The sequence below is a fragment of the Uloborus diversus genome, chromosome 10 (assembly GCF_026930045.1).
Source record: "Uloborus diversus isolate 005 chromosome 10, Udiv.v.3.1, whole genome shotgun sequence".
NCBI classification, from domain to species: Eukaryota; Metazoa; Arthropoda; class Arachnida; order Araneae; family Uloboridae; genus Uloborus; species Uloborus diversus.
In genome coordinates this window covers 49226248-49253441 of record NC_072740.1, presented here as the reverse complement: position 1 = coordinate 49253441, position 27194 = coordinate 49226248, and the positions used below count along the sequence as shown (strand labels likewise).

The 27194-nt window shown below is 34.1% G+C and overlaps 1 protein-coding gene across 1 annotated transcript in view; it reads left to right on the top strand.

The window, feature by feature from the left end:
• Positions 1-27194, top strand: part of LOC129230996 (very low-density lipoprotein receptor-like) — a 51762-nt gene that overhangs the window by 11717 nt on the left and 12851 nt on the right. The window contains exons 4-9 of the mRNA XM_054865240.1: positions 10-174; positions 3175-3692; positions 11446-11669; positions 12704-12916; positions 16042-16238; positions 19644-19869. Coding sequence (XP_054721215.1) covers positions 10-174; positions 3175-3692; positions 11446-11669; positions 12704-12916; positions 16042-16238; positions 19644-19869 — 1543 coding nt within the window. The remainder of the gene's footprint in view (positions 1-9; positions 175-3174; positions 3693-11445; positions 11670-12703; positions 12917-16041; positions 16239-19643; positions 19870-27194) is intronic.

Genomic DNA, 27194 nt, shown 5'->3' with positions numbered 1-27194 from the left:
TATTTTCAGTTTTAAGGAATTGTACTGCCGAAGAGTACCAATGTCCATCTTCCAAACGGTGCATTCCAAGGTCTAATATCTGTGACGGAGATGAAGACTGCACAGACGGAAGTGACGAAGATATCAAAAATTGCACCAAATTACATAATGTACAAACTTCTACAGCTACAAACAGTCAGTATTGTTTTTCATTATAAGAATTTTTGCATCACTGATTCGCAAATGGGTGTAATTTTTGAAACATAATATTTCTTTTATTAATGAGAATATTTTCGCTAGTTGAACAACATTATATAGCCGTTGAACTTTATTCTACAGCCATATTAATTTCAGGAGGAAAGAATGAACTTTTTAATTTAAAATATCTTATTAATAGCACTAAATTGCGCTATACCTAAAGGTAATAAGTGCCACTTTTCTTATCCCTTTTTGCTAAAGCGCTTTGTGTTATTTGTGAATATGTTGTCTGAGTTAGAAGGTAATGAAAAAGTTCCATGAGATACGAACTTGGTTAAAGCTTCTAGTTGTGAAGGTTAATATTGCGAACGATGTATAACGCTTTATATGAATTGCAGTTGAACAAGCTCATTTTGAATGCGTATTTGGCTTATAAAAAATGCAAAATCAACTTTTGTCTGTAGTTAAAAAAAACATTTAACCAAAAGTTTGTTTTCTACGCTGGTTTTTCTTGAAATATGTCAATATACCTTCTTAAGTCTTCAAATTACAGCAACATTAGTCAAATTAATTGAACGCACACATTTTGTTAGCCATAAATGTGTTTTTAAGCATCTAAATATTTTATAACTTAAAAATCGAATGGTGAATGCTAGAAGTTTCAGCTGTTTTGATACTGTTTAAAGGTAAACTAGACAAATTATTTTATATACGTTTTTTGCGAATGAGTTGTTTGAAAAGTTATTAAAGTACAATTTCTAAATTCTGTTTCATTAAATCATGTATGTCTTAACTCGATCAAATATTTATAACAAAAGTCAATCACTCTATTTTTCTAAAATTTCAGTTACCTACCTGTAGTACTCGGCCGACGTTTTTTTTGGAGCAATCACGATTGCTTTCACTTGACCGTAGCTGATGTTCCTTTGATTTTATTTTTATATGCTTATAATGAAAACTCCTCCGTTCCACCGGCCTTCGCGAGCATGCCCTTCTTCATTGACAGTGGCGTTAATTGACTGTATCAAATTTACCTACTGAATCAACTTTATGCCCAACCTTCTCGACTTTACACAATTATCTTCGGATAAAAACACCATTCAGTGCACAACGTCCAGCTTCTGGCATTTATTTTCGCTTTGACATCTTGAACTCAAGTTGCATATCTCGCAATAATGATTGCGTTAGTAGCCATTTGTAGAAATAATAAACCAAACGAGTTGGGTCCAATTGCAAGTCGTTAATGGGAAAAACATAATTTGAATTTACGACACCAAAATTCAAATAAATATTTTTTTTCCTTTTGATAGTTGCCTGATACTTTTACGGTTGCTTTTGCAGTAAATTTAAAAGGATTTTTAGACATCAAATTTTAAAAATAAAATCTCATTCTTTCAACAAAATCCTTATTATATTTGCAGTTAAACATTTATTCTTTCTGAACAGGAATTAGCTACTGACGGGACAAAAAAGTATTGATTGTTTTTATTGTTATTTGTGCAAATTGTTATTATTAGGGAGTCTGTTGTGTAAAGAATGTTAAGGTAGGACAATTATATCTTAACACTATTTTGAAAAGTAGCAAATACAGAGTGATCCAAAAAAATCTTCTGCATTTCAAGTCCTAACGGCCAATCTGCAGAACAATTCGATCCAAAATTTCAGTCATTGTTGTTCATATTTATGTGACCGAGATCTGAAAATAAGGTATGTAACATCTTAAAGAAAAGATGCGGAGCAAGTTATGGACAAAAGGAACTTAATTTGAAAAGAGTTTATCATCAAGAACGTACTTTGTCATCCAAGACGGATGTAGCAGGGATGGGATTACAAAATGAACATATAAAATCTTTTAATTCATCTTCCAATAAATCCTCCTTAAATGTGGTTAAATAACAATTTTAAATGCACTAAACAGAAAGTTAAGTTACTTTTGTGTCAATTTTCATTTAATGTTAAAAGTTTAACAAGCCTGTTTCCAAGCACGGATGTAACTTCTGGTCTTGGAGGAGGCAGGTGTGTCGAAATGCTATTTTTGGAATCGAATAAAGCGTCAGGAGGGCGAAGCTTTCTAAATTTAAGTGCCAAAAATGCAGCTTTAGGCAACATTTGGTTGCTTAATGGGGGTCATGACTCCCATGACCGCATTGCTCTCCCTCCCTTTAATGTTTATTCTTTTTATTAAACATAATGCGTAGTCAGTCAATAAATGAATAATAATAAACAAAACAGCATTTTGTGTATTGTTTTGAAATTAAATTTTTGACTTTTTAAATCTTTTGAAATTTGAAAATTCTGAAAACCATGAGTAAAAAAAGGAATTTTCGTAATTTTTCCAGAAAATAATTTAAAATATTATCAGCAACACACAACCATCGTGTAAACACCACTTAAGTAATTAATTTTCTACTAAGTTTTGTTGAAAATAGTCGTGCAACTTGAATCACACACAGTGTTTAGACTGCTGACTATCACTTTTAATTGCATTAAAAAATATTAAAAATAAAGATACTGCATGAAGGAAAAATAAGCATTATTTTACATTGAAGAAAGCAGGAAGTTAACTTGTAGTAATAGCTTTTTCATCACATGTTTCAGAAGACTAGTCACAGACCTTCTGTATTTAGTTGCTGGTTGATAAGGATTTACCTCAAAAACTTATCAATTGCATTCTCAAAATATAACTTCAAATATTAATTAAATTTGCATCTTGACAATTCAGAGCTATCATTAGATCGCTTAAATACACTGAAAGTTTGGTAAGTTGTAACATAAGCGTTTCTCTGTGTATTAAGTAAATGTGTGGCAAATGATGATTGAAACCAAAACAGTTACAGATACAAAATCAGAGCCTCTAATTTTTATTTTTCAAATAATTCCTTTTAACCAATGTATAGCATGGGAAAGCTGTCCTGGCCAATTTAGAACTTCACTTTTAAAATATTTACTCAAAGTTATTACGGCATGTTATATTATTAATATTGAAATTAATTATAGCTAAAGAATGTGAAGAGTTTTCCTGTAACTCATCTCGTCAATGTTTGCCGTGGTCAAAAGTTTGCGATGGACGCCAAGATTGCACTGATGCTACAGACGAATCTGGCTTGTGTTTAGTGTCTTGCTTAAATAATCATGGCTGCAACCAAGCATGTAGGAGAACTCCTGAAGGGTCTGTATGTCTTTGTGAAAGTGGCTTTACCCTCAATGCAGATGGAAAAACATGTGAGGATATAAATGAATGCACCATACCTGGACACTGCAGCCATTTCTGCAACAATACAGTAGGTGGTTTCCACTGTACTTGCGCCGAGGGGTACTACTTAGATGCTGAGAGCGGGAAATGTAAAGCTGATGGAGGACCAGGTATACTTGTCTACATGATGCCGGAAGAAATATGGGGCATCTATCTTGATACCTATTCTCAGAAACCTTACGTTAAAGGTGATTTGAACGATTTGAGAGGAATTGATTTTGATGTCGCTGAAGGATTGTTGTTTTGGTCTTCATATGCGCAGGTAAGCACAAATTTGGGTAGTTAAGGGGTCGAAGGACCTTTAGCCTTTGAAATTTTCGACTTTCTGAAAAATATGTTATGCATTTAATTCTTTTAGTTTAATTTAATTCTGAACAATTTGGTACCTTATTTATTACCATACGGGGGGGGGGGCAAAAAACTTTTCAAGTTATAATAAAAAAGCGTAAACTTTCCGAATAGATTCATGTTAACAACAGCTGTTAAGTTAAGCAGGTGCCGACTTCTCGTTTTGCGTGCATGATATTTCAGAAAGTTTTTTATATATTTCCGTAAAACATTTCATGCATGTTTGTCTGGTTTATTTTTATTATCTGAACCTAAATTTTAAATAAAAATGAAAGTTAATATTAAAAAATATATATATTTTCGCCCAAAATTTCGGTACATTTTCATATTAACTTATAAAATTTCAAAAAAATAAATATTAAAAAAAATGGTTCAGATCATAAAAATGAACCAGACAAACATGCATGAAAAGTTTTATGGAAATATATAAGAAACTTATTGAGATATCGCGCATGCAAAACGAGAAACCGGCACGGGTCGGCACCTGAGAAAACGAGGGTTAAACAGCTGCTGTTAACATAAATCTTTTGGGGGAAAGTTTACGCATTTTTACGATAAATTAGTTTTTGTGTATGGTAATAAATAAGGTATAAAATTGTTCAGAATTAAATTATGCATAACAAATAGTTTTCCAAGAAAAACGAAAATTTTGAAGGTTAAAAGGCCCCTTTAGCCGTTTAATAAAATTGTTAAAAGTGAAAGAACACTTTGTATTGCAAAGAACACTGTAAATGCATGTTTTAGATTTATAGCACCCTTACAAAGTGAAATTGATTTGAGCTTCCGGACGCAAACATCACTCATATTTGATTAAGACTGCTTACTTGTACTATTTGTGTTTAAAAGCACGTCTTTTGTGTACTGAAGATAGTGATAACTGTATTGATGTATTTTTTTTCGCAGCGTTGCTATTTTTCGTATATTTTCCGCACAAAGATACCAGTTTTATAAGCAGTTTACTGCTATTTTCTGGTCTAACATATACACTCCTGTTTGTGAAAATTGCAACACCATGAACGAAGCATCATAGTTGAATGAAATTTAATACACAGTTGAGTGGTAATGGTACTAATAAATGATTACATTTTCAAACCAAACAAACAATAAAAATAGATAGAAATTATTATTTTGTTTCCACCACGAGCCGCAATAAGCTGCTACACGACTCGGCACGGAGTGAAACAAAGTTTGAATATCTGCCTGTGGAAGAGTATTCCATATTGTTTGGACGCGCAACCAAAATTTGTCCGTCGAAGCAACAGGACGAGAATAACGAGCGAGACGCCGCCCAACGAAATCCCACACATATTCAATCGATGACAAATCAGAGGAATATGCAGGCCAAGGAAGAAGCTGTACCTGCTGCTGTACCTAATCGAGGTAGGATATGACAGTCCTGCCGACATGTGGACGGGTATTATCCTGCTGGAATACAGACCTTGGCAATCCTTGCAGGAAAAAATAACTTGGGGCTGTAAAACTTCATTTATGTATCGGGTACTGTTCAAATTGCCCACAATTCGCAGCAATTGTGGTCGTCCATGATATGCTATGGCACCCAGATCATAATTCCGGGTGTTCGTCCACTGTGGTGTTCGATAATACACTCCGGAACGTGCCGTTCACCGGCATAGCGCCTGACACAAATTCGGCCATCATGGTGCCACAAATTGAAGCGGGATTCGTCAGAAAAGACGACCTGTTGCCTGTATGATGAAATTCCTTGCGCACAGCCCACGCTGTAGCAGACATTTCTCCGAATTGATGAAGCACACAATGAAACACCTGTACCTGTTGACCACTGTGCTGCCAACTGTCTGGAAGAAGCTGTGCGGTTCGTCAGCGCCGTACGCACCAGGTGTCTGTCATCGCGAGCTGACATCACATTTCGAGGTCCAATCCCGGATTTCCGAGCTGTCGGACCCTCGTCCGTCCACTGCTTCCAAACACGCATGATTGTGCTGCTGTTACGCTGCACACGAACGGCTACTGCACGATAAGACAATCCAGCTTCACGAAGACCGACGTTTCTGCCCCGTTCAAACTCCGAAATTTGCTCAAATTTCGCTTTCTTTCGTCGACGAAGCATAGCAAAGATTCAGTTAACGTTTACTCTAGCATATAACCACCGATAATCATACACACCTCGCTACAGCTGTCTTTTTATATTCAGTTCGATCCGCCGTTCAGAGGGCGCTGCTCAGCATACGCATGCGCTATAGATCTGAAATTCTAATCATTTGCCTATCATGTCCTACTTTACATTTCATGCAATTTTCAGCTCACATGCGTAAGTCCTTCGTGGTGTTGCAATTTTCACAAACAGGCGTGTAGAAGTGCATATGTTATCAAATGACAATTCTTCTTGGGATTTGAAAACGTTCACTTTGCACTCATGTTTTCTTTTATGTCAACGCAGAAAATGTAACCATTTTACATTTTTTAGTTTTCCTACTATGTTCTTACAATTTTCCTTAATAATTGAATACTGCCGAAAAGTTATTGAATCTTGATTCCATATTTAAGACATAATGCGTAAAAAATAGTATGAAGAGCTAAAACGGATATGCATGCCGTTTTTTAGCACAGTATTGATGCATTCACTGCTGACATTTCATGTACACAATCGTCTTTAAGAGTCTTTTTTTTATAGCTGGACACTTTTGATGGTTGATGTCTTCAATTTTCGTACAAATTTCAGGATGTTTTATGATAAGAAAAAGTGAATGTACGATGTGGATGTACTCTGATAAGAAAAAGTGAAGTTTAATTTTTTTTTAAACTGATTTGTTTGACCTTTAGTTGGGGGTCAAAGTTTATGGTTATGGAAAAAAAACTAAATATATGATTACTTTGCTTCAAAAGCAATGAGTTGAACCAAGTCAATTCTTTTAAATAAGGATAATACTTGATGTTAGGTACCTTGTAGTATAAATATTTTGCTGACTCACTTTCATGGCTTTGAGGGCAAAGGTAAATTGAAAATGCAATTTTTTAAACATTTTTTGCCTTGTTAGGGACCGGATATCTGATAAAGCCGTGAGTAACCCTCGGAAATAAGTATATGATTAACCACTCAACACAGTATAGTACCAAGAAAAATATAAAATAGCTTTCGTTTCTCTTGGCTTTAGTAGTCAAACGGTCTCAAAATCGATGATTTTTTAAAAATGGCCTAGTTTAGAGGTCAATAACTTTGATCGCGACGGGTCAACAACAAAAATCAAAGTTTTAGGTCCATTACTGTAAAATCCCTGAGTCAATAACTTTGAGCAAGAGCTGTAATTATTCTCTACATGGTGTAGTTTAAGACTCATGTCAGAAAACCATGATACGTAATCATATTATTTAATTAAACTGTCTCAAATGATGATTTCAGTATAAAAGAGAGTTTTTTCACGAGTTTATATGCGTGCTACTCAAAATCTTATGAGCTCACACTCGCATAAATACTAGAATGAATCAACAGTCAAATGTACTTTATGCTCCCAAAATTTCATGCTTCCAGTGTAATTAAGTTTTCTGTAACCTTGACCACAACATGGCATTTCTTCTCCCAAAGCTGATCCGCCAGTTTGGAGCACTATATTTCGGAGATCCTAGATCCTTAGGATTCGGGTCTCGGATGCTGAAAATTAGCATCAAGTTAGTTCCAAAGACATCTCTACGCCTCTATAACATTTCATCCCATTCGGGGATGATCGAGCGGGGACAGTTTGAAAAATCAGGTCAGTTGACGTGGGATCACTCTGATATAAACATTATGCATATTTCACCCGCATCTTTTGTTATTGTCTAACAAACCTTTTTTTTTACTTTGTATTTATGTTTCTACTTTTGAGCCAAATTTAATAAACTTGTAGTGTATATGCAAACTCTACTGTAGTTATAAACTCAATCTGTTACCTAATTGCAATCCTCTTCCTAAAATATAGCATTGATTTCTGATCATTATAAAGTCGAAAATAACCAAAGATGCATGTGAATTGTCACAATGTTATATCAGAGTGATTCCACGTCAACGCTTTAATTTTTAAAATTGTCCCTGTTTGAATAGAACGAAATTTGATAGAGGTGTAGAGATGTCTTTGAAACTAACCTATATGCAAATTTTCAGCTTGCGAGATTCGAATCCTGATTATCTAGGATCTAAAAAATGGCGAATCAGCTTTGTGAGAAGAACTGCCATGTTGTGGTGAAGGTTACAGAAAATTTTATTACACTGGAAGAATGAAATTTTGGGAGCTTATAGTTTGAGCTCATAAGATTTTGAATAGTACGCACTTAAACTTGTGAAAAAAAAAAAAAAACGCTCTTTTATGCTGAAATCATCATTTTTGAGACCATTGATTAAATAAGATGATTAGAGCTCATGGTTTTCTGACATGAGTCTAAAACTACACCACGTAGAGCATAATTACAGCTCTTGCTCAAAGTTATTGACTCAGGCGTTTTAGAGTAATTGACCTAAAACTTTGATTCTTGTCGTTTCAAATTATCAACTTTGAGACCGCGTAATTAAAAGTTTATTAGTTGCCATAGGCTTCTAACCTGGACCTTAAACTACACCATTCGGACTGTAACTATAGCTGTTTCCCAAAGTTTTTGACCTGTCGCGATCAAAATTATTGATCTCTTAACTTGGCTATTTAGTGAAACTATCTCCAAAGTTTTTTTTTTTTTTTTTTAAAGTCAAGAGAAACGAAAGCTATTTTAAATTTTTCTTAGTACTATACTGTGGTGAGTAGTTAATCGTATACTTATTTCCGAGGGCTACTCACTGCTTTAGCAGATATCCGGGCTTAAACAAGGCAAAAACAGTGGCAGTTTCAATTGCTCTATGCCCTCAAAGCCATGAGTGAGCCACCAAAATATTTATGCTGGCAGTATGAAGTGGTATACTTATTTAAAAGAGTTGGCTTGGTTCAATCATTGCTTTTGAAGCAAAGCAATATATTTAGTTCATTTTTCTCACGACCCTAAACTTTGACCTCCACTCGAGTGCCAACATGTCAAATTAGAGAGGAAAGAAGCTTCACTTTTTCTTATCACAATACTAGTAAAATATCCAGCAAGTTTCAGGAAAATTGAGGGTGTGAACTATCAAGCCCCCATTTACTTTGTCCATCTTTCAAAAAACGACTCTTTACGTTATTCTTGTGACAAAGATTTCATTACCGGGCATTCTGTGTTTTTTTTTACTTGTTATGCGATTTTTTATGTTTTGTGTCCGCTATGGGGAAAACTCACTGATATGCAGCTCATGTCTATTTACAGGAAAAAGAAAATTACTCAAAATATTTACAATGCTTGCTGCTTATCCATATAACAAAAGGCTCTTATTTGTTACTGAGTAATAGATCCTATTGGATGTTCGCACACAAAAAAAAAAATCAGATGCTCTATTAAACTCGTATACAGAGCGTTCCGTATAAAAAGTTAAATTCTGTATTTTTGACTCATTTTTATTTTTGTTTCAAACTTTCAATATCTTAACTTTGCAATTGATTTTGAACGGTTGAGAAAATATAGACGTCTTGCAAATTAAAACGAAACACCCTGTATACAAATATCTTTTGGGATATTGGACAGTGTAAATGCCGATTTAATCTACTTTCAATAATCTATTTGCTTGAGCATTCATCTCTACAGTGTAGTGCGTACTCAATCTACAAACAGAATGTACCTACTTTATGAACCTACAGAATAACTTCAATTTATATGGAAATTGAAACCTTTTAACCAAATTAACCCATTCCAAAAACTCGGTTTTTCTAGATTTTTGTTGGTTTAATCTAAACTGACTACAAATGAAAACAGGTTGGATTGACGGTCTGTAGATCCTACAACAGGTGGGGTTACTTCAACACTATATCTTCAAGCCCTACTTGAAATTCATGATCATTGTTGAATACAAATTGCGGAAGTTGATGGCAAGGCACCATTTTGAGGTATTTCACGTTGTAAGAAGACTCAGGTGTGACCCAAAGAGACTAAAAATTGCCGCCCGTGGGTCACATGGTTATGTGTCCTTGGGTACAAAGGTACGCCGTTTTCGCCAAGCCAGTCACATCGACAGGATCACAGTTTTACAACATTAAAATTCAGAAACAAAACCTTCAAGATGTATTGATTCAAAATAAATAATACAATCCACGGAGGACGAAAAAAAAAATTGCTCATGTTTTTTACTAAAATCCTACAAAAACCGAAAAAATAAATGTGATAGAATCTTAAATGTTCGTTTGATGGCGTTGAAACTTCCTGGGGTACTGGAGAGGGTTGACACACACGTTGAAGCCAAATTAGGATCTCTCTCAACGATACCCAGAATTTCCCAACCAACGTCCGTAGGTACAACCGTCCGTGGGTACAGCAGCTTCCCCTACAGTAGTAACTTACTTCAGTTTAAAAGTCCTGATATTATTCAACTAGATATACGTAACGAAAATGAAATTTTAGAATCGTTAATTACAAGGCACTTTGCCACACAAGCTACGCAATCCGAAGTCTGATTAAACTTGATCTTCGACACCTGCAGGCCTAAAGCTTTGTATTTCTACTAAAAAAATAGCAAGAGATTTGCGATAGTTTTTATACGTGAGGTCGACTTTAGGCAGTGGCCCAATATAGGCAATTTTTTTTATTACTGACGAAATTACATGAAGACGAAACTTCGCCGTACATATGTACGTATGTTAATTCTTGTTTTCTGTTATTTTCGCATTTGTTCGGTAAGTGTTTGCACAGGGATCGGACAAATATTTTGAAATTCTTGTATCTATTGATGTGAGCGGAATGAATTGAGCACATTAAAATTGGTAGTTACTGAAAAAGGTGTTCTACATCAACATGGCTAATGATGGTTGGTAAATTTCATACATTTTAATGGCTCCAAGAAAGAGACACATAACCAGTAAATTATAAGCTACATATATAATTACCTAGGGATTAACACAACAATCAGCATAACCATGTGATTTTCTCTACGTTGTGATGAATCTTTTTACTTATGTAGAAACACAGCTATACTGCAAGGAATGCCATTCTGCATAAAGTGTGCGCTTTTACTGTGCGAACCTGTTTCAAAATCCACATTGAAATAGCCGTTTCTATCCAAGAAATATAAAAATGAATCGCGTTGTTAAAAATATTGGCCTCTTAAATATGAAAGGAATTACAGATTTAACACGTTTTTCTCTTTTTGTTGCTACTTTAGTACAACAATGAGGGCAAAAGTTTTCAACTGCATATTTGTTTAGGTTGTATTTTTTTAACCAAAGTATGTGCCTTAACAAGATACTTATTTAGATTTATTTTTAAATTTATCCTTCAGATCCGGTTAAATATTGTACGAAACATTCTCGAGAATAACGCTCTATTTAAGATATTAACTGAAATTTGACAAATTGTGCACATTAACCGTCAATCAAGACAATTTATTTCAGCATTTAAAATTATTTTTAAAATGAGGGTTTCTTTAAACCTAGTTGCAATCGAAATGTTTAATTACACTGTTGTGTTTTGTCATTTTGCGCTTCGTAGTTATATATATTCCTCAGATTGCATCATAATATACGTTATCTAGTTTGATTGAATCCCTTTTAAAACATGAACTCATCGCTAACTTTAATAATTTGCGTCTTGAATTTTTATGTTGTATTTAGGAAGCAATAAATGTGTACAAGTTTGACACGAAGCAGCAAGATACACTAATTAAAGATCCTTTGAAAGTAACTCATGTTAAGCGGGACTGGATTACGAAGAACATATACTATACTGATGGTGATGGGTCGATCAAAGTGTGTGAGGAAAGTGGAAAGTTTTGTGCAACTTTACTAGCTAACGTAGTCTTGGAAATCAACGGTTTTACCATATCGCCACCAAATGCGTAAGTTTTATTTGCGTATACATAATGTAAAGTTTTTTTATTTATTTTAATTATGAGTAAAATAATTGGAACTTAAGTTTCCCCATTGTTTATGGTTATTTCTAGTAGGTAATGCTTTCATGTAAGAATAAAATAAAAAAAGTTTTGAAATTGAAAAATATTTTCGTCCAAAAGTTGCACATTCTGGAAAACGATCCGTATATTTTAATTGAATAGAAGCTGACTTTATTTTTCACACCTACGCATTTATAATTATGTAGTTTACTTCATTTTTTTTTCTTCAATGGGGTGCGGGATTTTCCATTTGTTCTAGATGTACTTTTTTTAAATGTTTCTCTGTTGCGTGTTTTCGTTTAAAAGCAATCGTTAAAGTAACTGGATCGCCAATGGAGACTGAGTTCGCTTTGGTCATTTTTTGGTTGGTTACGGTAGCGTGGTCGCTAGGCAAATTTGGGTAATGAACAATATAGTTGGTGGATTATTTAGATTTTAAAACTACTGTTAATTTTATTTTTTTTTACTTATTCAGTATAAAAATGGAATTTGAAGGTTTTTTTTTTTTTTTTTTTTTAACTTTACATCAAAAGAGGGGAGAGGGATTCATTTATTCAAGGGACTTCCTTTAAATTCCTAGAATTGGCAGAGCCGTGCGAGTGCTGCTAGTATCGATATAAACTTTCCAAATTATAGCTCGTTGTCGAGGCGTAAAAAGATGTCGTTTTCAAGAAGTCTAAAATTTTTGTATAAAAGCGTTATGTGCTTGAGTGATTTTTGAACCTGTGTCATGTATTGAAAAACTGGTCCAAAGGAACTATCAAAATGGATTACAGGTGTCTAAATAAAATATTACTTTTGCAACCTTTAATAACAAAGAGTTAAGGATGTATTCAGTTAATTCACTTTGCGAAAGTAATATTGAATTGTTCATTTTAAGTGTTGATGTTAAGTGTTTTGATAGTTAATTTAATTGTATACGGTTTTTTAATTGTGGAGCTGTCCCTTTCTTGCACAGAGGTCTTCAATTGTATTTCTAGACTGATGTTTTGGAGCGTTTGGAGCTCTACAATTGATGATAGACATGGTATTGTTGAAAGAGCTGAGCTGGATGGCAGTCATCGTATGGTTATTGCATCGAATGGGACAATGTACCCTTCCGCACTCACTGTTGATGAAGTCTTAAAGCTCATTTTTTGGACGGATTTTAAATTGAATACTTTATTTTTTTCTGATTTCTATGGCTTTAACAGGTAAATATTGGAAGTTTGAGTGCTTCTTATATTTTAAGATTAAAGTTATTATGTATAATTTCAAGAGCCCGTACTTTAAAAATAGTGAAAAACGTAAAGCATGGGTTTTCTACTTACAGCACTCGGATCAAATTCGGTACGTGATAACATTTTACATGGTTCGCGGAAAGCTTACAAAATGATTTTTTTATTTGATAATATATTTTTTTTCAAGCTTTTTGAAAGTCCACAATGTTTCCAAAACCACTCCTGAGCATGGGAGTAGCCAGAGGTGAACAGCAATTGGCATCTCTCCCTCCCTTTGAAGAGAGTCTCAAACTTTTACTTTCCTCCTGAAAATCCTCGAAGATAGTTTCAAATTGCATTTATGGGAATTTAAAAAAAATTTCTGCAAAAATTTCAAACTATTTCGTTGAATAGCCACCATTTCCTTTCCAAACGTCTCAACATATGTAGCCTGAAATTTCGTTCTTGAAGTTTGAATGCCGAATAGTTTCAGAAACAGCTCCTGAATTCTAAACGTATTTCTAACATCAGCAAAGATGTCCAAAAAACGTGTTTTTACTACTTCATTCACAATACGTTGTCGGAGAGAGCATCTGAACCTTCCCCATTTCCTTAAAATCATCAATCGCCTATAGTCTAAAATTGCGTTTTTAAAACTGTGATTTGTAATGGGAAACTCCTTTTGACGTCACCAACGTTAAGCTAATATTAACATTTTGAAAAATAATTAGGAGAAAATCGAAACCCCTCTTTCCTTTTATTTTACTAAAATTGCCTAAAAATGCGAATTTCAGTGTAAGTTTTGAAAATTTCTCTGAAGGTGGACTCTGAGGAGACTTCATCTTTGAAACCACCAAAAATGAAACAAAAGAGTTAAGACCTAAATTTGGAAAATGTTATGGACGATATCATTTGATTCCTCACCTCCATCCTTCTGATTCAAATAATGCCTAAAACGTTTAAGAATTTGTAAATTTTGGTATCTTTTTTTTTTCTAATCAATAAATTGACTATAGAATTGCATTTCATATTCATTTATATATTTTTTCACAAATTAAGTTTTATTATTGGAAACATTACAAATATTGGTTCGGGTGGCATCGTCAAGTCCTTGCCTGCCTCGAAAAAAACTTATGGCCTTTGAGAGGGGGGGGGCAACTACCTTGCTGGTCTTTGGCTTGCCCTTAGCTAACGTGAATCCTGGCTATGCCCATGCAACTTGAGCGCGTTTTAAAAAAATAAAAAAAAATCTTGCGCTTATGCCGGGGGAGGGGTGGCAAGCACTAACAAAACCATTTGAACTGTGAAATATTGCAGAATTGTTGGCCCGTCTCGCCTCCAAAAATTTACAATGTGGCCCTTGAGTAAAAAAGGGTGTAAACACCTGTGTTACAGTAAAACACACATTATTAAAAGAAATGTAAGAAAATATAACTTTTGCGTGTTATTTAAATACGGTTTTTAATCATTTTCAAGGCATAACTGTGCATATTTTACACTCATATGTAAATGTTCGCCTCTTTAGGTTCGTTTTTTAAGACTCATCCCCCCCCCCCTTTTGTAATTTCATAACATGTGCTTTAGAGTCCTGCAGCTCTTATGGTTTAAAGTTGATGCCTCATTGAAGTCTAAAATCAGATATATATATATATATATATATATATATATATATATATATATATATATATATATATAAAAATCTTCCTTTAATGAGCTCCCAATAACGAAATTATGAAATAAGTCTGTTTATGTGTTCACACTACAGATCTCTAAAACTTTCCCACGTACAGGTCAAAATTTAAGCAAGATTTAAATTACACGTTTCTTACATAAAATAATTGTTAAATGTAATTTGTCCTGTTATCTTTTCCCTTGCCAAATAAAGCATAAAACTTGAATCATCATGCTTTAGAAAACATATCCCTAAGAACTTTCTGCTCTTTAGTCTAACCGGAATTTTATTTGTAATATGAGTGGATCCCTTTTTGCAATATTAAAATTTTATGAATATTTTTTCGTGTTTTTGAATATATTTTCATGTATTTACAATATCAATTGAAGGGTTTGCAGCAACAAAGAGTTGAACTCTATTTTTTGGTTGTTTGGTTCAGCAAGGAGTTATATCCGGTTGATAGTTCTCAAGTTCATTTGGTTTAACAAGGAGTTATCTCCGGTTAATAGTTCTCAAGTTATTCGTTAGAATCAGCTGCTTCATTCGCTTAAGGCAACATGGAGTTAAGTCAAGAAGATTTCCCAACAATCAAAAAATAAACTTGACTCTTTGTTGCTGCAACTCCCAGTCACTAAATTTTTACTAAATGAACTGTACAATTTAAAATGATTTTTAATATTGTTTTAATAGTTAATAAATCTTACGGCAGGAGCAGTTTTAAAACTTAGGACATAATTGTCTGTAGTATATGTATATTAAAAACGAGAGTTTTCTTTACCTTTTGACCATTGCTGAAATATGTTTGAAAAATAAAATTTTTAATACGACATAAAAGAGTAAGTGTAACATATTCACTCTGAGTTGCAAATGTTTACTATTTACTACGCTTATGCGTTGTCATTAACGTTATCTTAACTGTTATAATCACGCAATTTAAGCGTAAAAAGTTCGAAACTTGACTCGACTTTACCCTAGCATTGGGCTCAATAGATTTCGTAAGGTTAGACAGTAATGCTCCAAGACAGAAATGTCAGCAGCGATAGTCCCAGTAGCCAAATTAAACACCACATTTTTGGGTTTTTTCAAGAAACTCGATAACAAATGAGGAAATGGGGGGGGGGGTGAAGTGAATTGAAGACTGAACATTTAGAAAAATTATTACCATATCAATAATTGAAAAGATAGCTGTAGAAAAACTTACTATGACTTTTTTATCGCTGTGAATGCACGAATAAATGCAAAAAAAAAAACATAAAATATCCTAAAATTTGTCAACGAGACAAATTTGAGGAAAAAAGGTTTGCTCACAATCAGGCACTTATGGTAAACATTTTATACCGGCAGAAAAAAATACTAGAACAAAAGATGAGAAATATCAGCAAATTCATGTTTTCTGACAAACCTCGACGACAGCTTTTTTTTAATTAAATGTTTGTTTCTTTTACAGAAAGGAAATACTTATTGGTGAAATGAATTATCCTTACAGCATGACCATTTTTGAAGATTTTGTGTATTGGGCTGACTGGGGAACAGATAGCTTTATGCGTTGTGAGAAGTTAACTGGTAACAACTGTTTCCAAGTTCGGAATGGAAAAGCCCGAGCTGAATATTTGACTATGATTCATAAAGTAAAACAGCCACAAGGTATAAAGCATAATTTATTGGAGGTTTATTAATAATAAATTTGGCTGATTTGATTTTTGATCAAAACAATTGAAAATAAGGTGTATTAATTATTTCCTGTTAAAGATAAGCGTTCGGAAACAATATGTTCTTTCTTGATTCAAAATAAATCGTTTTTATGACTGTATTTATTGCTCATAGCTATTAAAATAGCTACATTAACTAATTTACAAAAGAATGCGCTACATTAGGATGCATAATATATTTTCAATCATTTCTGACTGGGTTAAATGAACTGGTTGTTCTGATAACTATTTTGGACATATGTACTTATTTTTAATTGCTATTAAATTATTATCTTGTAGCAAAAAAAGTTGCAAATGTACGAGCAACTCACTGTGGCTGTCATTCTTAGCTTGGGAGAAACGCAGTGTCACTTGTTGTATTACTTTTAAACACAAGATTCTAATGCGTTTGAAATTAACCATGGACGTTATACTGTAAGTAGTCAACTGATCATAGATGGAAAGAATCGTTCACTTGCGTAAAGAAAGATTTTTTATTGAAATATACGCGGAAATGATATCTCTAACATTTCTCGGACGGTTTTAAAACCATATTTGATTAGCTCTTTTCAGTTTGTATCCTTTGGTTCTAACTTGTTTCAAAATTTGAAATAGCGTTTCACAAGAATGCGAAGCAAATTCAACCAATCTGGTACGACATGAGTGGATAAAAATAGCCACATTGTATAACAAAAAGACATAAACCGGAACTGTTCTTCAAGCAGGGGTTACTTTTTGACAGATTTTACTTTTTTATAAAACAAAATAAAATCTTTTAATCAGAGATATACATGTATTTACTAATACGTATAGCTACATTCCTCGGTTGTGTAATAACGTATAAGCACAAATTAAATAATAATGATCCAGGTATGAATAATAGTTTCTGTTACAAAATCACCTCACCAAGTTGGGTGAATTTTCCATTAAAACTACTGGGAAAAGAATTTAGTAACAATGTAATGGCTTCAAAACTTTATCTTAGTACTTAAAATAAGTTTTAAAAAGTATGTATTGAAAGTACAGCTCATTAAACTTTACTTACAATTTAAAATTGCAAAAATCAATTTTAAATTACTCTTCGATAAGAACAATAACTGTATTAACTTAGTAATTAACCTAACCTTTTTAATCTGCACTTAATACTTGAAAAAAAAAAAACTGTTTATTTGTTTAGGTGGGTAAATGCTGTCGTTAAAGGTCAATTTCAACTTTTCTTCGATCGCTTCATTGAAAAAACAAAACACCAACCTGATTCTGCATGAGAGTTCGATTCGATTCCGAGTCACAACTGACTACAACTGTATTTATGTCGAGGACTGCATACTAAGTGCCTTGCCTCCATTATTTTTTATACCGATAGATGGCAGCACCATCACCGGATCGAACAGTTAATGAGAATTTAGAACTAGACCAGGAGCTAATAGCTACCTGGTGCTAGCACCCCCAGAGGTATCGTTTCACTTGGAGGACATTGAGACCACGAGCATATTTAACGTCGCCCAGTCCCCTTTAATGACGACGGTGGATCTTCGACCATCGAGGTTCGAACTCAGGACCCTCCGGCCCCGAATCCGACTCTCTACCGATCGGGCTACCGCGGCCCCGGCATGAGACTTAACAACTAACAAGATATTCATAATTTGATGCCAAAAAAATTATATTTCTTAGTTATTTGTCGTTAGATTTAGTCGCAAATCCGTCTTGATATACATAGTATGTTCCTTCAAAAAATAATTTTAATTGGGATTGGAGGACTGTTCACAAATTACAAATCACGAAATTTATGATAATTTTCATCAGTCACAACGTCATTCCATCAATCTTTGAAATTCTTTATCCATATAACGTTGAAATAGAATAATACACTTCTGTTTTTTAAAATTAAATGGTTGAAACTAAACCTGATCACCAACCTTTCATTGGGCACACGTAAGATGGACTTTCATTTCAAAAGATTTACGCCAGTTACCGTTACGAAAGTCCGACTTTCCTCTAGTGCTACTTCATTATCAGAACTTTCCTAGCGCCGGTAGCATCTGATAGTATGGATATTTGCTAATTTTGTCTGTGAGATACACTATACTGTTTAGTTTAATTTGCATTTTCTTTATTTCGTTTTTTTTTTTTTACTTTCATATTACATTTAGTCGTTTATGTTTTAAATGTAAAAAGTTCGTCAAAATAATGAGAGTTCAAATATTTTTTTCATGTAAGTTTTTAATGCTCATTTAGTCATTTTATATTGTTTTTAAGTTATAAGGCACATTGTTTCCTTATTTTAAACTGGATTTTTTTTTTTTTTTTGAAAAAAAATCTACTTATCAACTTTTGTCTAATTACAACATAATTTTGATATTACCTCTTGATCGTCTCAGTAGTATATCTGAGATATTCGCACGACCTCCCATGTTAGTATAGAGAGTGTCCGTTGGAAGATTGATATAAATCCCAGTATCTAACTTGCATGTTGTACATTACGAAGTTCGTAGATTTTCTCTTTAGATGAAAAAAAAAAAAACTTTGGTTTGGTTAACACACGGTAATATCTGTTAGTTTACCTAGAAGTTCAAGTAATGGTACTTCTAGCTAAATGTACGTATGGCCAAGTAATTATCAGGGTCCCTGGCGTCAAACTTTACAATTTTAATCATTGGCTAAAACATTTTGAGACATTTTGGGGTCCCTAAAAAAACTGGAGCCCTAGGTATATCTAGTTAGCATATTCAGTAATTAAGCCCGGGAAGAAAGTTTATAATTTTGCGCAATACGTAAACTAGACGAAATTTTATGCGTCACAATATCCCCCTACCAGTAACAAAGTACTTTGCTCATGGTACTGGAGTAGATAAGTACATAAGATTTAATTGCATTAAAGTTATTATTGAATTTGTGGATTTACTCTTTTCTATAAACTAAATCCAGCTTTTTTAAATACCTTGGTTTTCTGACCTAATTGTCTACTTCACTTGGGAAACTTCCTTTTACTTTAACTTGGCAACTTTAAGTTTCATGGATTCAATGATATTTCTTCACATCAGCTTATATAGACTGATTGGTTCAAATATACCTATTTTTGGTATATACAGTATTGCAAATTTGCATAAGTTTGAAAGCGTTACTGATGTCTGGTAAAAAATAACTTGACTTATGATTAGTTAATGCTCTCATTTAGAAAAATACTAAATTTCTAAGTGATATAAGCGTTGAAAAAATCTCTCAAAAAGATCTATTTTATTTCTCACTGTTCTATCTTTTAGTTCATGCATATTGAAATTAAAGTTTTGCTTAATAATTTGAGTAACATATCATTAGATATTTTGTTAAAAAATATCATAAAATGTTCATTTTTGTGTTTTAGGTGTAAACAGATGTGCAAAAAATAGCTGTCCACAGCTTTGTCTACCAACGCGATCTAGTTACAAATGCAAATGCGGTGATGATCATGGTTTAAAAAATTCTTCCTGCGACACTTCAACCCTTCCAACTACACAGAAGACACACTTGGATATGCAGGAGCCTGTAAATGACCCTGCATTGTCCAATAATTGTAGATGTGAAGTTGTGAATGGAAATTTGAGTTGCCGGTACGTTTTGCATAGTGGAGTTACGAATGTTTAATCGTTAGAGAGCAGATGGGTTGAAATGGCGTGGAATTAACACACTGCCGAGAAATTAATGAAATCAAATAGGGGTAAAATCGTAAAGTTATTATATTGCTGCAGAATTTTTATAAAATATTTTCTAACAATTTAGACCCTTAATTGCAGTGGGCGTCAAGGGGGTGCGTTAACTATCTCGTGTTATATAACTCATTACACTGCTACAGATAAAAAATATTTCGAAGCTGTGAAATGTTTCGGAAAGAATGAAAATAACTGCGCATTCATTGCTTGGACTTCTTTTTGTAGAATGGTTGATTTTCATTTGGTTTTCATGTTTGTTTCAGGTGCTTTTTTTTTTCTAAATTGGTGCAATGTGTGTAGGTTGGTTTGTGCGTATAATAATGTTTCCGGATATATAAAACTTTATGCAAGTTTGAATATATGTTTTATTATACTTTAAAATATATAACTCTTAACATCTAAATTTGCATATTTATATTTTGCTCTTATTCTACATTTCGTGTAAATAAAGTTATTCGACAGCAAAACTTTCCCTTATTTTTTTCTCTAATATATCGCGTAACAACGCTCACCTAAAGAAAAAAAAACGCCCGTTTGGGAGTGAATTTCGCGAGTTTACCTAAGCAGGTTAAGGATAGGGCAAATCCATTTTAATTATTTAAAAAAATCGAATGTGGTCGGAGATGTTGTGTATTGGCATCGAATGTGTTTTTCTTTTGGAAATTGAAATCTATTTAAATCTACCGCAAGACCTCCGAAGTTTCGACATATATGCTACAGCTACCTCTTTTTGGCAGTTGCCTTGACATGCCGATTGCCAAGATTAACGAATACTATCCTCTATGAAGAAATTAGTCTACAAAACAATCCTAATGGGCCATTCCACCGGAAACGTTCATTTTGTCCCGCACATGACGCCTCATATATGTCATTAAAAATACTTCAAAATTTTTATGAGCAGTTTTTTTGGCATAACAAATTATAAGTTTGTGTGATAGTTTAAGCAAAAAAATTAGTCATTACCCTTTAAAATTATCACTTTTTAGTGAAATACTAGTTGCATAGCACAGTGTTTGGGAAACCTAAAACATGAAAGATGTCCAGTTGATTTTTTGAAGTATTCTGTCATCAGTTTCTAACGTGAGGGATAACGTTGAGGAATAAATAAATGCACGTAATGCAGGATTTGCAAAACATCAGTAAAACATATTTTTGGCAAAAATCTCATAAACATTAATAACAGTTATCAATGATACAGGTTATGAGTATTTTCAATAACCACAAAAGATAAAAATATATGCATTATCAGCTATAATCTGTGCTCACGTTAAACTGAACTGTATCCGATATACTACCGTATTTGAGCCTCCGGGGCTATATGAACCACGGAGAAAAAAAAGTTTAAAATCCGTCCTGGTCCTATAAAACTCTATATAGACTTATTTGAGATTCTCCCTGACAGGTAGTAGTACTAGGCAGAGGCTGGGACATGAAACAAGGTTTCTGCTATTTCCGCGTTTTTCCGATTCAAGTTATGATTGCAAATTGTTTAAACAGTTGTTTTTAGTGTCTGCAAACTTCCACATGTAAGTTCCTGGAAGGGTCATCATCAAGGTAAAGATTTTTGTTTGCATTCTATTTCCTAAATAAATAAGTGTTTTAAGGTATATAGCTATGTAATTAACACAGTAATAAAAGTAAGTTAGTAAACGTGCACTGGTTGACTTAAAATGAGGTTACTTGAAGCCGGATTCAAGTAGCTCCCGACCACATTTCATCACTAAATTATGTTTGTAATATTTTAAAGTTTAGAGGTTAGTTACTTATACCCATTTAATTGCAGATCTAGGGATAAAAAGGGTCCGAAAGTAAAAGGAAACCCCTGGAAGTCAGGAAATATGCGGATTTTTTGGAGGAAATTTAAAATTGTCTAGATTCAATTCACTCATGGGAAATGTCTCGGAGAGTGGCATTAGCCCATTTTGACATAATTATATAAACTCTAAAAAGGAAATTTAAAATATCGTTCTTAAAACAACCCTGGATATTCTGTAGTACTCTGTCGCAAAAAAATATATGCACACAGAAGAAATTGATCTACACTGACGTAACTTGACAGGCATGTAGTGTATAAGGAGATAAGATGATTAAAAATTCAGAATAAAAGATAATTTTAAGCAGTTACAGCATGCAAATGGTTACAAATTAGTAAGTAGTCAAGCCACCTCTGGCAGCTATACAAGCCGAAACACGACGTGCCATCAAGTCAATTAGGTCACTTATGACCCCTGCGAAGATCATGCCATGCGGGATGGCTGCAGTTGCCTTCCCAGCACGTTCTGGAAATGTTCTTTTGGCGAAAAGTCTGGTGACCTTGCAGGCTATGGGAGCACGTCATATCCCTGAAGACAATGTTGAGAGAATGGCACAGTATGTGGACGACAGTATGTGTCCTGCCGATAAATGGCACCTGGGCGACTTGATAGTATGCGCAGAACAATCGACGTTAAAATGCTTTCCACGTATCTGCGAGCTGTCAAAGTGCCTTGGAAAACATCTAGTGGTGTGAAAAGAAATCGCTCCCTACACTGTCTCACCTTACGAAATGGATGTATGCCGCTCGACAACAAATGCCGGATCAGAGCGCTGGCCGGTGCGCCTCCACACGCGTGTACTGGGATCATTAGCACCGAGATTGAATCGGGATTCATCGCTGAAACTCACACGCATCCAGTCTGTTATACTCCAAGCTGCCCGAGGTTGGCAAAAATCCAGTCGACACTGCCTGTGATGTGGGATGAGTGGCAAGCGTCTTAATGGACGTCGGTTCCTTAAGCCAACGTCGGCCAGTCGTCTCCTAATGGTTTCCCTTGATACCACTGGATGCCTGAAAGGAGGTAAGTGGCGTTGAATCGATGCTAGCGATGTTGTCGGTGCCGACGTGGCCGCTCTTCTGATTGCGCTATTCTCGCGTTCATTTGTGTTCCTGAGACGCCCTGACCATCCGCAACGGTCGACTCTCCCTTCCGTGATCGACTGTTGCCAACACCGAGCAATTACCATATCACTCCGACCGAGGTGGCGGCCGATACTCCTGTTTGACCAACCTGCTTCTCTGAGGCCTATTATACGGCACCTGTCAAACTCCGTCAGCTGTTCCTACTGCCGCCGGTTAAGTCTTAGAGGCATCTTAAGTCATAATAAAGTCTACCGAAGTCAAATTCGATTGAATAGCCCTACGGCACAAGTATTCATGCTTTTAAACTCTCCCACCTATGAACCTCACATGCTCATAGCGCGCTTAGCCTTGTTTCATTGGCGCTGAAATTTTAATCATACGCATATCGGCTACCAAAATTGCTTTTGAGCCGAGTTTCATGATTGTGGCCCTAATTCTAGGTGTTACTTTTTTTTTTTTTTGCGACAGTGTATTTAGTAGCGAAGAAGAGCAAGCATCAAATGATATCAGAGAATGAATCCATCCAAGAGATTAAAGAGATCCGTTTTCATTCTTTCTAATCCTCATATATATTATTGTCAATGATTTAGCATTGCTCCTATCGTCATGAACAATTAAAATCACGCCGCGGCATGATAATTTTATAATATGTTTTGGTAATGTTAAAAATGCAGGGAAAGGCTTTATTGTGACAAGGCTGAACTGGATCCAGTAACTTAACTATTTTACTGGTAAGATTGCGTCATTTCAGGGGAATGAAGAAACGAAAACGTGGTCAAAAATGAACGTTGTCTACTGGAGTTAAGGGTTAATCTACTGGAGGTGGGGTTAAATTTTCAAATATCAAAATATAACCAAACAGGCAATTGCTTCGCTCGAATGTAGAGGTAATTTTCTCCAGTCATATTTTGACGGGCGATTTTCTAGTCCTCATATACTAGCGAATGATCGAGTAACGCTCCTGACGTCATCAACAATGAAACTCGCTCCAAGACATGATAATCAAAAAATATTTTTTGGTAATGTTTGACATGAAAGGGATCCTTTTATTTTGACAAGGTTAAACTGGATCCTGTAGCTTAACTGTTTCACAGATAAGACACATTTTAGGAGAATGAAGAAATGAAAAGTGGTCAGCAATGAACGCTATCTACTGGTGTTAAGGGTTAAAATTTCAACTATCAAAATATCGCCAAACAGGCAATTGCTTCGTTCAAATATAGAAGCAATTTTCACCCATCATACCTTGACGGGCGATTTCATAGTGTTTAAATAATGAACATTTCAATTGGTTTTAGCTCTAGTTTTTATATTAATTTTTATAAATAGTTTGCTCACCAGAATGTAAGTTTTGAGTTTTATTTCAAAATCATTGGTTCTTGATCCAACCACCTGTATTTACAGCATTTTCTAATGCATTTGCTGAGTTGGGCCAAGTAGCTCCAGTCCGGGTTTTACATGAACCCAATTTTTTAAAATAGGCTAGAAAATATAAATTGTATTTGTTTAAAAAATGCTTGAGGTTTTAGCAGAACGTCTGAAAAGTGGTAAAAAGAAAGTTATCAGTGCAAATTATGGGTTTAATCAACAAATCAGTATGAAACTCGCAAAAAATATGAAATTTCTTGTCTAATTAGCCCCAGTTTACGGTATATCTGAAATATTTATGAACAATAAAAATTTACTTTTTTACCATCAAATGACACATTGCTTGGTTGATTACTAAGCTTTAGTTTAAATGGTCAAAATCAAACTTTTGTTCTGGAACTCGGTTTTATTTAAAGAAATCTTAGCAACCTTAATTTAACGTGTTCTTTTTAACTATACAAAATGTATTTCTAAAGTAAAAACTGGAGGGAAAAAGAGTTGTAATTCAAAAACTCAGCCATTTGATGGAACTAAGTCCAATAAAATAAACATAATTATTCGCAGATTCTAAGTTTACCAAGATATGAGGCTAGTCATGGTAAAAATGTACACTACAATAAATTAAAATAACTATGGAAAAATATGTATTATATGCTGAAAGAGTTAAGCACGTTAGCTATAAAAAAGGCAGACGATAAATAAAGCTTATGCTCGAAAAGAGTAACCGGTTGGTCCGATTGGTTCTTTTGATGACGTCAGTCCTTCTAAATTTTTTTAAAATATTATTTGTTAACACATGTGTAAAATGGCAACAGAAAGAAGAAATTAAAATCACTGCTTAGAATCAAAGAGAAACGACTCTAGTTTAAAAATATCTCTAAACGGAAAAATTGATTTAAAAAGTAGTTTCAGGATTTATATATTAGAATAAGAGAGAAATGAAGCTAATTTAAAATAAAATTATTTTTAAAAGGAACTAAAAAGTTGTTTTAAGATTTGGATAGCAGCCAAAAAGCTGCGCTCTTAAAACTATTATTACTATTTTATTTTCTAACCCATATGTTAAATGGCAACAGGTAAGAAATAAAAATTCCCGAGAACGTTTCAGTTGTCATTTCAATTAATATGTCATTTTGATAAAAGTCGCGCAGTGACGATATTGGTCGTATTGTTTTCTTTGGAAAATTTCAAATCGATCGGTACCTCGTTCGGCTCTCGACTCGCAGCGATTCCCGAGAAGATCGAGCTTCTTACACAGACGCACAAGCGTGAACAAATTTTAATAGTATAGCATTTTAACTGTATAGAATATGAATGACCACATGCGCGACAAGCGGTTGACCGTTTCGTGGAATGGCTCTAATGGCCCGAAATTTGAACTAATAAAACTGCTCGTGATTTTGTCATTTCACCTCTCAACTTTCAAGCAAACGACTATACAGAGATAAGTTGGCAGATTTCTGTCCTTACGGACCATCTACTGCCCAAACATGTACCCGATGCGAAACTTGAGAAACATGCTAAATATGGTGACATTATTGAAAGTTAGTTGTAGAATTTACCATGATATACGCAAGCGGTCGAAAGAGCAGTTAGGTAGTGACAAAAGAATATTCATTTGTTTGTGGATCAACAAGTCGAGATGGCTTTATACTTAAAATTTATACTTCTAAGTTATTTTCCCCTAATTTAGGGAAAATAAGAGCTGTTATAAAATTGCGACGTAGATTGCTCTGGTGCTTTATTTTTTTTTAACGTAATTTTTAATTCAAAAGAATTCTGTAGTGTTTTTATAGAAAAAGAAAGTATAAGCATGGCTGTAATTAAAAAAAAAAGTAAAAATTTGCTTTAAACAGTAAATAAAAATTATGCAAATATTCTGAATTTCACCAGTCGAGCGGGGGATTTAAATATCGTACGATGTCCAAGTCTTACGATATTCTTCAGAATCTTATTCGGCAACATTTTCAGTATAGGTAATAAAAAACATATACTTAATTTATTAAATTCTTTTAAATTCATTACTACATATTTAGTATAAATAAAAAATAAATATAATATGCAAGAATTTATTTACACTAAAATTAGATTTACTTATTTAGTGAAACTTAAATGGCCTGGCGGGGAGGGGTCTAAATATATTTTGATTACCAAAAACTTGTTTACATGAACATTTGATGCAATACACAACTTTTCCCACCACAAGAGATTTCGATTTAAAAAATAAAAAAAAAGGTTAAAATTGTCTCATCCTAATAACATAGTTTTCAAGAAAGCCACACATAAAGTAAGACAAAACAACGTAAGTAGAAGCACAAATTTGTAAATTACAGCAGACACGTGTTTCGGCGTTACAGGGAACGCCTTTTTCAATGCAAAAAATAATGAGCTTATGGATGAAAAGACATCCGACAAAAGCCAAGAGCAGATAAGCATACAGCTTAAAAGATAAAAACAGCGGATTAGCCAAACACCAATGACAACGTTATAAACCGATCAGGAACCAATAGGAATGCAAGCAAAGGCCAATAGCTTTCTCTTAGGTACGAACCCAGAAAGAAAGAATTCAATTGGACAAAGATTAAGCCGAAGCTTGAACAAAAAGAAAAGAAATCGTCAGTAACCGTGAACAGCAAGAAAGGAAAACCATGAAATAAAATAAACAGAAACAAAAAATATTCGGAAAAAGGAAAATAAAGATAAATAGAAGAAAATTGGGGGGGGGGGTTGTCAATCAAGACAAAAAGGTAAAAATAAACAAAGGAAGATAGAGAAAAAAGGGGGGGATGGGGAAAGGACAGTATTAAAGATATGGGAGCCAAATGTTAGAAAAATATGGAACTGCACTAAGATCGTTAACTAAGTTAGAACTATTCCTCAAAATATGAAAGGATTCCCAACAGTCAAGATCTGATTAATTGGGGCATTCTTGGATAATCTGATAAGAGTTAAAATCAAA